This window comes from Lutra lutra, chromosome 3, assembly GCF_902655055.1.
Source record: "Lutra lutra chromosome 3, mLutLut1.2, whole genome shotgun sequence".
Classification (NCBI taxonomy): domain Eukaryota; kingdom Metazoa; phylum Chordata; class Mammalia; order Carnivora; family Mustelidae; genus Lutra; species Lutra lutra.
Genome location: NC_062280.1, coordinates 41,334,944 through 41,347,676, shown reverse-complemented (window position 1 = coordinate 41,347,676; position 12,733 = coordinate 41,334,944). Strand labels below are relative to the sequence as shown.

The 12,733-nt window shown below is 50.3% G+C and overlaps 1 protein-coding gene across 2 annotated transcripts in view; it reads right to left on the bottom strand.

Annotated features, from left to right (window-relative positions):
• Positions 1–5,972, bottom strand: part of DGKD (diacylglycerol kinase delta) — a 127,911-nt gene extending 121,939 nt beyond the window's left edge. For both annotated transcript variants that reach the window (XM_047721413.1, XM_047721414.1), the window contains exon 1: positions 5,794–5,972. In XM_047721413.1, the coding sequence (XP_047577369.1) occupies positions 5,794–5,949 (156 nt within the window). In that variant the 5' untranslated portion in view covers positions 5,950–5,972. The remainder of the gene's footprint in view (positions 1–5,793) is intronic.
• Between the last annotated feature and the right edge of the window lie 6,761 nt (positions 5,973–12,733).

The following is a 12,733-nucleotide window of genomic DNA, read 5'->3' as shown; positions in this document are numbered from 1 at the left end:
GATGCCAGCTCACTTCCGCAGACCTTCATCCTCCCCCGTCCCAGCCCTATAATACTGCATTTTCTTAACAGCCACCTCATATTAACAGATGTGCTTGGCAGAAGACTGGTCAGTTAACTCAGCCCACCATTACCAGGAGCAGAAGTCACTTTATCCTACTCATCTCCCCCTATTGCCCCCCTCCCAGGATCAGACCAAAATTACCTGTTACATCCTCTCAAAGCACGCTGGCTATCACCAGCCTAATGCTCATCCCTGTCACAATGCCACACTAACTATGCAATTGCCTTACTAATGTCTGTCTTATCTTCAGACTGTTAGCTCCAGAGGTATTTATGATTGTGGTTCAGTAAGGTACCCCAAGTGCCTAGTACACTTAACATTTGCTGAGTTAAAATGAATCTGTGGGGAAAAAAAAAATGAATCTGTAAAATAAGAAAAATAATGACTAGCCCATGGTATTCCCACTCGTATTCAATAAATTAACTTTTAAAAATGATTTTCATTGCTAATTGTTTGCCACATTCATTTTTATTTGCTCTCCTGGCTGCTAGAGATGATGAATCAACCAGCTTAAGCTGGGGGAGGAGGGGTTCGGGAGAATGATTAAAAAGACAGAAATAATCATAAAAGAAACCATTTACTGAAGGCTGATATGTCAGGCCCTATGCTAAGTATACGAAGACTGTCCCATTTACTTCTATGACTTAACATCATCATTTCTATTTTAGGGATCTGACTACTCCTATTTCCTTTTCTATTTTGCAGATATGGAAATCAAGGCTCAAGAACACATTTATTGTCACTGCCACCAACCCAGGAACAGGTATTTTCCCTGTTTCAGATGAGGAAACCAAGTCTTGAGAGGTCTAGGATACTGTCTATGATATGTCAGGTCTCACAAGTGGGAGAGAAGGGTGTGAATCAACTTCGTTTAACACCAGAGTTCAGGCTATTAAATACACACATGAGCTTTAAAACTTTTCATATGACTACACAGCCGCTAGGATGGCTATAATCAAGAAGAAATAACTGCAGGCGTGGAGACACTGGAACCCTCACACACTGCTCAGGGAATGTAAAATGGTGCAGTCACTCTGGAAAAGAGTATGGCAGTTTTTCAAAAAAAAAAAAAAAAAAAAAAAAAAACTACTCCCAGATAGACATCCACGAGAAATGACCCACGTGTACCAACAGAAACATGGACGTGAATGTTCACAGCAGCCTCATCCAGAATAGCCAAAAAGTGGAAATAATCCAAATGCTCACACTGCAACACGGATGAACTTTGAACACTTATCGCTAATGAAAGAAGCCAGACACAAAAGGCACATACTGCATGATTCTATGTATGCGAAACGTCCAGAATCAGCAAATCCTCAAGACAGAAAGTAGATGAGCAGTTGTCTAAGGCTGAGAGAATTGAGAAGGAATGAGGAACGGATGCTAATGGTTATGGGGTTTCTTTTGGGGGTGATGAAAACATTCTAAAATTGACTGTGGTAATGGTTGCACAATTGTGCATATATTACAAACCACTGAACTACACACTTTAAAGGAGTTAACTGCGTGGTGTGTGAACTACATCTTTATAAAGCTATTTTTTTAAGTCTTTTACAACGTAAACATTTTGTCTAATATCTGCTAGTCTTCATTTCACAATGGGAAAAATGCTTTGTTTAAATTTGAAATCAGGGAAGCACCTGGGTGGCTCAGTGGGTTAGGCCTCTGCCTTCAGCTCAGGTCATGAGCTCAGGGTCCTGGGATTGAGCCCCACATGGGGCTCTCTGCTCAGCAGGGAGCCTGCTTCCCCCCCCCCGCCCGCTCCCTCTGCCTGCTTCTCTGCCTACTTGTGATCTCTCTCTCTCTCTGTCAAATAAATAAATATTTTTTAATTATATCATTTAATAAATAAATAAATAAAAATTGAAATCAGGAATATGAGCACTTTTGTGCACAAAGCCAAAAATGTAACTTCTTTAAAACTCTGAAATAGATGAAACTCTATCTTAACTGATAATGTATCACAGAATCACACTGTTCTTTATTCAAATTTAAGAATACTTTATAATATGCTAATGAATTAATCTACCAGTGTATTAGCCCCATCTTCTTTTTCCACTCTAACTAGGAGGTCCTACAGAGTCGTTATTGCACTTTACAGTTAGGAAACACAAATGAAGTAATGTGTTTGTTGGGCACAGTTGGAACTTTGGAAAATATCAGACAAGCGTGAAATGCTAAACTACTAAACGACCATGTCAAATCTCCACTCATCAAGTTTTCATAATGCTAAAGACTTGGGGAAAAGTTGTTTGTTTTTTTTTAGATTTTTTTTTTAAATTTATTTATTTGACAGAGAGAGATCATAAGTAGGCAGAGAGGCAGGCAGAGAGAATAAGAGGAAGAAGCAGGCTCCCTGCTAAGCAGAGAGCCCAATGCGGGGTTTGATCCCAGGACCCTGGGGTCATGAACCGAGCTGGAAGCAGAAGCTTTAAACCTCTGAGCCACCCAGGCACCCCTTGGGGAAAAGTTTTTAAAAAGAACCCCATAAACTAAAGATTTCTTTGGGGTTTGGGAAAGCATCTCTTGACACCTATGTCATAAGGACTTGTTCCTCAAAGTCTGGTCCATGGGCCAGCAGCAGCAGCAGCATCTCCTGAGAGCTGATTAAAATGCAGACTCTTGGGCCCCATCCTGGACCCACTCAACCAGAATCTGCATTTTTAACACGATCCCCAGGGGATACGCCTGAACATTAAAATCTGAGAAGCACTGTTGTAAGATCCTTCCCTTCCTTTTTCCATTAAGACAGCTCTTAGCTTGTACTGGACTGGTATTTCAAAAACTTGTCCTCAGTTCCATTCCCTGATCTTCTGCTCTACTCCAAATTGCAGAGGGGTTGACCCCTAACAGGCCGGGTTTCCCAAGCAAGAGGAGGATGGGGTAAGACTCCAGCAGCAGCTTTGCCCTCTGAAGGCACCAGGGCCCACCAGACAACCCAGGGCAGTTCAGTCTCTTGGCAGGTGGGAGTTGCTCCTGGGGTCAGAAATGCCCCCTCCTCCCTCTGTCCTCCAAACTCAGGGGTGACAGTGGTTTCCTACTTGTTGCCTCATCTCAGGGTTGCTTCACTGGCCACTAGCTACATCCTCGGTTCTCAATCACTTATACAACCACTCCCCTACATTAAAGTCCCTCTGTTTTAAAGATTTTTTTTCTTTGAGAGGGAGAAAGAGAAGGAGAGAGAGCATGTGGGAACACAAGCAGCAGTGGAGGTGGGGGGGACAGGAGGGGCGGGGAGCAGAAGGGAGAAGGAGAAGCAGACTCCCCACTGAGCAGGGAGCCCCAACTCAGAGACACAGACTCACTTGATCTCAGGACCCTGAGATCATGACCTGACTCTAAGTCAGACACTTAATCAACTGAGCCACCCACGTGCCCCACATTCCCTGTTTTAAATACTTCAAGTGGTTTCAGCTTTCCCATTTAGTCCCCAAATGATCCCCCGTACCATTTTGGATATTTCTCTTATGCACCACATATACCAGAGCAATTTTCTGAATGGCTTATCTGCTTTAAAAAATTGGGGGGAGCTATTGAACACAGAAAACCTCACATTTCCCACATTCAGACAATCTCTAACAACATGAAAAAAAAATTAGCCTTAAGCTATTTGTACAGCAGATGTGACTGTATTCAGCAACTCAAATCCTCAGGGTGTATTTTTAACACACTACCCATCACTCCTCCTCAACCAGAACAGCTGGTAGGTACAGCAGCTATTGTTTTGTTTTGTTTTGTTTTCGGCAGGGGGGGGTGGGGACCACCTCCTAAAGAACAGAATTCTGGACAACACTGGAATCTCTGAGAGATCTAATATTAATCACTTGTAAATCCCATGATCTACCCCACACTGGGCACATACAAGGATCCAGGACCAAACAACAGGGGAGAGCAACTCTTAGTATCATTTACGGCTATGTAGAGATCTTCCTACAAGCACATCTGACTGGTCACTCCCATGCTCTGAATAACCATCAGCAGCTCCCTCTTGCCCAAGGCCAAAAACCCAATTCCACAGCCTGCCCTTTAAAATCCAACCCAATCTACCTTTCCAGCCTCTTCCTATTTCCTCTCAACCTGACCCACTCACCTTCAGATCATTCCCAGGTGTGCCTAAACCTTTAGATACAGCATATGTCAATATGCACCAACTATGTGGAAAGTGCTTCCTTCCCCAATTAGGTTGGCAAACTTTTTCCCTCAAGATCTGTTTTAAAGGTGACCTCGCCCCCCCTACATGCCACAGTAGATGGATTCTCTGTCCTCTGAGCCTCCACAGGACTTACTAGGTCATACTGTCACATGCATAGATGTCCATCTCCTACAAACTAAGACCCAGACTCCTACTGTCCATCTTAGGATCCTGACCATGGTTCAAATCCAGATCCACCTTTCCTACCTGCGACACTCTGGGCAAGTCACTTCACATCTCCACCTCGATTTCCAATCCCCTGAGATGGGGATGATAGGTAATACCCAGCTCAATGGGTTCTCACTAGTACTAAATGAGTTATAACACATGTAGACTGCTGCAAAGTTAACCCAAGAAAAGTGCCTGGCACATTGCCTGGTAAGCGCTGAAGAACTGCTCTCATTACAATTATACTATTACCGTTATGCCTGGGAAAAAGGAGGTGTCCAATACCTATCTGCACAATAACTGGAACACTTCCCAATAAACTTGTCTGTAACACGTTCAGACCCAAGATTACCCCCATCGCAAGTATCAGAGGCTGACAGAGGGTAAAGCAAGAAATGGCTCCCACAGTGAAAGTGTCAGCTAAACCGAACTGGCCCCGGAGGAGAAGCGCACTGCAGCAGAATGAGAGAGTCTGTGCCAGCTGGATCGGCCGGGGCTGCCCAGAGAGCCAGCATGCCCTCAGCCACCTGTCCAGCCACCTGCCCCAGGCAGCCGTGTTCTAACAGCAAGGGCTCACCTGTAGCCAAAACCATAACCAGTTTGCAACGGGAACCGCAAAGGGAAAACAAAGGGCGCAACTTTCCTCCCGCAGAAAGGAAATGCGTCTTTCTGCAGCAAATATTTAGCGTCTGGAAGTTCTCCGCCGAGTTAGGTGCCCAGCGGGTGCGCAGCTAGGGAAAGCCCCCTCTCCCCGCTTTCCCCAGAGGGAGGGAGAGCCGGTCAGAGAACGCGCATCCCTTGTCTTAAGGGCACGAAAACACATGCGAGTCAAGAAAGAGCCCCCACACGCCCAGTCCCGTTGGATTTCCCAGGGGACCACAGGTGAGTCTGCGGGGCACCCAGCGGGAAATGACCGGGTCAGTCCTCAGAAACGAGCAGAACCCGGAGTTAGGGGAGCTTGCGTTCGCAGGGCGCGGCCAGCAGCACCCATTTTTGGTGCGCTCGCCCCCCGCCTCTAGGCCTCCGCTTCCTCCCGGTCCTTGCAGCGCGGGGCTTCCTCGCGGCCCACCCGCGGCGGGCGCCCCTGATCCCCGCGCCCCGCCCCACCCGCTCGGCCCCGCGCGGAGCCCACCTGCTCTCCCGGCCCGGGGTCCCCGCAGCCGCCCCGCCCGGACGACGCGCTCAGCCCCAGCGCGGGGCGGGGCGCCTGGCCCGTTACCCCATGAGGCGCGCTCCGCCCGGACAGCGGCGCCCCGCGGGACCCCGGGCCGGGCAGGGCCGGGCCTGGGCGGCTCTCGGGCCGGGCCGCGGGCCTCACGGGGCTGCCGCGGCGTGAGGGGCGCGCGCCCGGGCCGCCGCCGCGGGCTCACCTTCTGGCGGATCTGGCCCGACGTGGACACCTTGCGGATGAGCTTCTGCGGGGAGCCGGGCTCTGCCTCGGGCTCGCTGTCGGACGACTCCTCAGGCGGCGGCGGCGGAGGTGGTTGCGGCGGACCCGGCGGAGGGGCGCCCGCCGCCGCCGCCATGCTGCCGGGCCAGCGCGCGCACAGCGGGCGGGGGCGGGGCCGGGGGCGGGGTCTGGAGGGCGGGGCCTGTTCGGGCGGGGGCGGGCCCGGGGCCTGGGAGGGCCCCCACGCCGCCTCGCCGCGCCCCCTGCCGGCCGCGCGCGCAGCCGCAGACGGAGCAGCGCTCGGGCCCGTCTGCCGCCACTGCCCCCCCCACTCCCTGTCTCCTGGCCCCCGGTCTTAACGTCTGTTGTTTCCCGTCTAGGACACAATTTGTGTGGTGTTTTTGTCTCTGTGTTCACTTTTTTTTTTTAATCTTTAGTCTTCCCGTTCAAGAATATAAGTGATCTCCAGGAGGCGCGGACCGTCCTGTCTTGCCCTGCATCGTGTCGCCAGCGTCTAAAGCAGTGTCTGGCATTTAGTACTTAGTTGCACCATAAACAGTTGGGAGTGGATGGATGCATGCAGAAGTGAGGAAAGAAAGAAGAAAGTAGGGCGCCTGGGTGGCTCAGTGGGTTAAGCCGCTGCCTTCGGCTCAGGTCATGATCTCAGGGTCCTGGGATCGAGTCCCGCATCGGGCTCTCTGCTCAGCAGGGAGCCTGCTTCCCTTCCTCTCTCTGCCTGCCTCTCTGCCTATTTGTGATCTCTCTCTGTCAAATAAATAAATAAAAATCTTTAAAAAAAAAAAAAAGAAAGAAAGAAAGAAAGAAGAAAGTCCTGGCATCTGGGATGCCCGAACGGGATACACAACTCCATCTGGGAAGGCTTCCGGGAGAAATGATGCCTGAGAGAAGCAAGGGGCTAGTAGGAGTTAGCCCTGACAGGAGAGTGGTGTTCTAGGAGGAAGGACCAGGCTGGGCAAAGTCCTGGAGGCAAGAAAGAACAAGTGTCCAGGAGAAAACGGAAGTCGCACATAGCCTGAAGGGAGCAAAATAACAAGAAGGGATGAGCCTGGGGGCCAGCCGGTCAGATAGGGCTTTGTAAACTTGATAAAGGGGTTAGTCCTGAGTATTAACAGGAATCCCTTGGCAGGGCTGGGTCACAAAGCTGAGGCCTGTGATCCAGGCTTTGAAGTAATCAGGGCAGGTGGCTGCCCTGGGTCATTGGGAGGGGCCACAGAGATAGAGAAGTGGACTCAGGAGGGGAGTGATCTGTAGGTGGAGGCAGGAGGCATAGGTGAATGGGGTGAGGCCCCATGGGCTAGCCAGGAAGTGCCAGATGATGATAGCGGGGTAGGTGGAGCCTTCCTGGGAGGGCACAAAAGAGTACACTTGTTTTCGCTGCTAGACAGGTAAGAGGGGCAAATCCTTAGGGGGCTACATGACTGTCCCCTTGCTGTTCCAGAGGGCTGCTGCTGGAGACTCGGTGGCCCTTGGCCTGCCCGCCAGTCAACATGCCCTGACCCCCACTACTCAGAGTGACACTTTCCAAAGGCAAAACAAGTGAACCCATCTAGCATGGGGACATGGCCAAGGAAATGTACTCACATCCAGGGTAGGGCCTATCAGGGCCTAATGCAGAAATACACTGGGACAGGCCCAGAGTCCCCCAGGCATTGCCCAGTGCTATAGTCACTAGCCACATGTGGCTACTTCAGTTTCAATTCCAGTTAATTCAAATTAAAAGTTTGGTTCCTCAGTCACACTAGCCACATTTCAAATACACAATAGCCATGTGTGTCTTAGCAGCTACCACATGGGACAGCACCAGTATAGAACATTTCCGTCATCACATGGAGGTAGTTATGCTCTCATAAGCTGACCACGGGGCAGACACACCAGACAAACTGACCAGTGATTCTAATCCTCACACAAGCCCCACAGAGCAAGTTCGCTAGGCCTTGAGGTTCAGATAGATACCTCTTCCAAGGAGTGGAAAAGAGATAGGGTTTGGACCTAGGCCTTGTGACTCCAAAGTTCTTGATGCTTCTAGGCTAGCCTTCCCAGGAAGCTGGACCTAAAGGAGCTAGTAGGAAGCAAGAGGAGAGAAGGGACTGTTACAGGCTGAACTATGCTCCTACCCACCCCAACATTCACACGTTGAAGTCCTAACTATCCTTCAGATGTTATTCTTAACATCAGAACCTGACTGTATTTGGAGATGGGGCCTTTAAAGAAAGCATCAAGTTAAAATGAGGCCATTAGGATGGGCCATAATCCAGGATGACTGGTATCCTACTGGCCACTGACAGGCTCAGTGGGATGACCATGTGAAGAGACACAGAGATGTCACCTATGAACCAAGGAAAGAGGCTTGTCAACTCTGAAGAAGAAACGGACTCTGCCAATCTTGATTTCAGACTTCTGGCCTGTAGACCTGTGAGAAAATTTCTGCTGAAACCCCCATTCTGTGGTCCTTTGTGATGACAGCCAAAGCAACTAATATGGGCACTGAGGAGAGCCTGTCCTGCATCCCCATGGAGGTTAGTCATTTAGTATCAATGAATTATAAAGAGTGTGACACGTCAGTGGAGGGGAACTAAGAGTTCATTCTTTTCAAGGGTGTCTGGAGTCTCTCCAGAGGAGGAGTGACCCCAGCAGATTTTGGAGATTTGAGCGGAAAGGTGAGGGGACAGAGGGAATTTTCCAAGAAAACACAAGGTGAAAGACTCCCACGCAAGTTAGCTGCTGAGCCGAGGGCGAGGGGAGGAGGAGGAGGCTGGGAACGTGCGCAGCTGCAGCTGGACCCAGGGCACCTCGGTGCGGTTCTCAGGAGCAAAAACTGCATCCTTTGGCATGGGGGCCGCTGAAGGGTGTTTAAAGTAGAGGAAGCAGTGTATCTGGACAGAGAATGATCCAGAGGAAAAAAGACTAGAAACAGGGCATTAAAAAGCAATCCAGGCAATGCTTGATTAGGGGCACAACCAAGGCAGTGGTCCTGGTGGTAGAAAGAGGAGGTAACACGTGTGAGACTCAGCAGAGGTGGGAAGAAAAGGGACCAGCTGCTCCTAGTCAGGAGATTAAGGAGCAGGATAAATCAGGATGTCTCCCAGGGACATGGCTTTCAAGAGGAATGCCGCCCCAGTGACCACAGGTAGACCTAGAGGAGATGAAGATAAACTTGGTTTGGAACAAACTAAGTGAGAGGTGGTTGACTGACCTGTCACCTTCACCCGACAGAAGCTCAGGGGGCGTCTGGGCTCTAGAACCCATCATTTGAGAGGCAAAAAGCCAGAGACATGAACGTGAGTTGCGAGGCAGCCTCTGTGGCTGGATAAAAGTATATTGCAATCATGACAAAGTCCTATAAATTGTCCCAGCCACGGGGAGCCTAACAAGACATGACAACTAAATGTCATGTGGGATCCTGGAACATAAAAAGGACATTCAGTAAAAACTAAGGAAATGTGAATAAATACTGGGCTTTAGCTTAGTCACGTGTCACTATGGATTCACGAAGTGTGGTGGGTGTGTCATCCTAGTGTGAGACGTTTGTAACAAGGGAAGATGGATATGGAGGAGTTCAGGGTCCTAACTGCGCAACTCTCCCGCAAATCTCAGACCCCTCGAAAATAACAAGTGTATTTTTTAAAGAGCATTAGGCTCATTAAGAATCATATTATGTTCCTAAACCAGAGAAACCTAACTCGGGCATATTTCCTGGGATGAGCGGAGAAGCCTTTCTGTTCTCCTGTGACTGCCGAGTGCTGTTCCCTTGGAGATCTCCCCCAAAGTGCCTTGCCTGTAAGAGCACATTCCCCCGGTGCCTCTTTATGGAATGACTCACGCTGTGAATCATCTCGAACAATGTGCGCCTCCCTGAGTTTACCCCACCTTAAGGGCATATCAAGGTGGCGTTAATAACACACTTCACATCCTAATCCTTCTCCACTTAGCAACGCAAAAGGGTGTGCATCTCCTGTCCATTTCCGTTAGAAGACATGATACATTTCAAAACATGGGAATAATCTTATTTTTTACTCTGGACCTGGGTTATGATCGACATTTGGAGCGGGACGTTTCTTCACTGCGGGTGACATATCGCTTCCCTGGCCCCAGGCAGTGGGACAACCAAAAACCACCCCCGTTACATTTCCAAACATGCCCACTGGGGTCCCCACCCTCTCCATCCCCTCAAGGATTAGTGAGGTAAACCATAAAGAAGGCAGTAGTCTTAAATGCGTAGGGGAGCAATGCGAAGTGTTACAGGGAGGAGAAAACAGACTCTCTAAAAGGAAGTTAACCAGTGACACACGTGATAAATTTGTAGCTCACTAAACACACACACACACACAAGTACAAGTAAAACTAGGGAAATCGGAAGCAGATGGGCAGACCGTACTAGGTCCATATCCTTTGGGATAGCATGCATTAGTTGTGCAAGATGTTACCCTTGAGGAAAACACAGGATCTCTTTGTATTGTTCCTTACAATTGCATGTGAATCTACAATTATCTCCATAACGTTTCGATTTAAAAAAAAAAAAAAAAAAAGAACTTAAGGGCCGCCATCACTGAGTCAGAAGTGCTAACCTCCCCGCTCCAAGACCCCAAAGTCTCAGAACCAGAAGGGGAGCAAAGGGCTGACAACAGACTTCAGGGAAACCAGAGTTCAGGTCTTGACTCTGACTCTCCCAGCTGTGTGACCTCCAGGAAGTTATGTAAGGTCTCTGAACTGTACTTTCCTCATCAAACAAATGGCTGTGACAGGCCCCACTTACGAGCATGGCTCTCATGAGGAGATGTAAGAGTAAAGTGCCTTCAGCACAAGGCAGGTGCTTGATAATAAGCAGGAGGGATTCCTCCTCTCCAATCCTCCGGTTGCTGGTTGCCGAACTTTGTCCCACGTTCCCAGCCACCACTCACTCCACATAGCACTCTCAATTCCTTTGTGCCCCGTTTATTCCAGTGCACCCACCCAGGAACTCCCGGGGCCACACATCTGACCTGAGCACCAACACCCAGCCTCCTGACAACATGCCAGTAGAGACTTAAGCAAGCGAAGGCCCAGCCCAAGCAAGGTTCCATATCCCATTCGGAGCAGCTGGCTGCTGGCTTCCTGCTCCCACCCCCACATCCTCTCCAGGCTGACCAGCTGCAAGCTATATTCTAGCCAGCACCTGGAAGTCTGTGTGTGGGGCATTTTGGTCCCAAAATAACCTGGAGGGCAAGGGCCATTAGGACCTCTGGTGTGCCAGATTGGCCTTCCAGCTCTTTCTCTCCAGCTCTAATCCACACAGTTCCAAAGGTCAAGCCCATTAACATCCACCCTGACTTAGGATGTCCTGGGGTCAAGCAATGCAGGAACCAACAGGCTGGTCCTCTCACCAGGCACTGCCGGGTGGACTCCCTCAGTGCCCGGCTTGCCCAGGATCTCAGGCAGGAGCCAACCACAACTGGCCTGTGGGCTTGGGCAGAAACAGGGGAAGGGCTTCATCCCCAGAGCAGCCTGCCGCCCTGATCATTCCTGAGGCTCCTGAGAGGGGGCATGGGCTGGAGTGGCGCTGCTCCCTTGGAATCAGAGAAAACACCAAGGAGAAATTATGTCTGACCCTGCAAGCCCACAGGTCAAAGGCCCAGTCTTCTGCCTATATTATTATTATTATTATTATTATTATTATTATTATTTCTCCAGAAATGAATCCTCATCCCTGTCAATATCAGAATGCCTCAAACTCCACACCTTGTTTCGTGTGTGGGGGATCATGTCCAACGTTGCCAAGTGGAGCCTCTGGCCTAAATCCCAGTCCCCAAGACACAAGCCAGTCTGGAATCCTATCAAACCAGGATGGGAGCCTTCATGTGCGTGGACATGGACATGCATGGGGCTGTCCTGCTCTCTCTGCCCCATGCGGCTGTCCTGCTCTCTCTGCCCCTGCTCCTGGTCCCAGAGACCTGACTCCAAGTGTCCACCCTACCCGTGTTCCCTCTCATTTACCCTCCTACCTTCTGTGAGGGGGTTGACCTGTGCAGAACTCTGCAAAGCCCTTTGTTCCTCCTCCCCTGAAGCATGGCCCAGAGCCTACCAGAGGAAGCGTACCAGAGCTTCCCCTGACGCCTCTGTGGCCTTTGGTCTCAGCTCCCAAGACTGGCGAGTACCGCAGGCCAGGAGGGGGATTCTGAAGGACTTGGCCCTGGTGCCATCTCCCCTTCAGCTGCACCTTCCTGCCTGACACAGAGCTGCCTTGCCCCCTCACACATACATACCCAGTCTCTGTGAAGACCCTCAAACCAAGAAGCCTCCTCTTCCAGGACAAACCATTCCTGGGGTCAGGTGTTGCCCTCACTGGCGACAGGGCATTGATCTACCTGATCAAAGGTGGGCCAGCCGGGTGGGACCCTGAGCTCCTGGGCAGCCCCGGGAGCTTCTGATCCCTGCCCACCTCAGCCATGGCTACTCAAATTTTTCCTTTAATTCTGTTGTCTGAGCCCCTCCAAGGTCCTCCCAGGGCACTCCCTGTTTCCCCTTAAACTAGTCAAATCTCATTGCATGGCTTGCTTTTCAGAAGCAACTTAACCAGCACCCCAGAGCTCAAACAGGGACTTGGACCAAAAGTTAAATTAGTAATGAAGAGTGTTTTGGTCACATTTGTCCTTTGCCCTGTTCATCTCAGGAGGCTCCTGGGAGGCTGTGGAGCTAAGATTGGCTATGTCATTAGAAACACTGCCTCCCCCCTGCCACCATATGTTTCCAGGGAAGCGATTTACCCCAGGACCCCTGGAGAAAGCCCTGGGTGCTCCAGGCTCCACCGGTGAGCACACCAAACCTGGGGCACGTTCCCGCCTCCACGAGCCTGCCCAGAGCCGGTCTGGCTCCCTTTCTAGATGCTGCCCTCCCCCACCTGAGGCACAGGACCCTGACAGCTG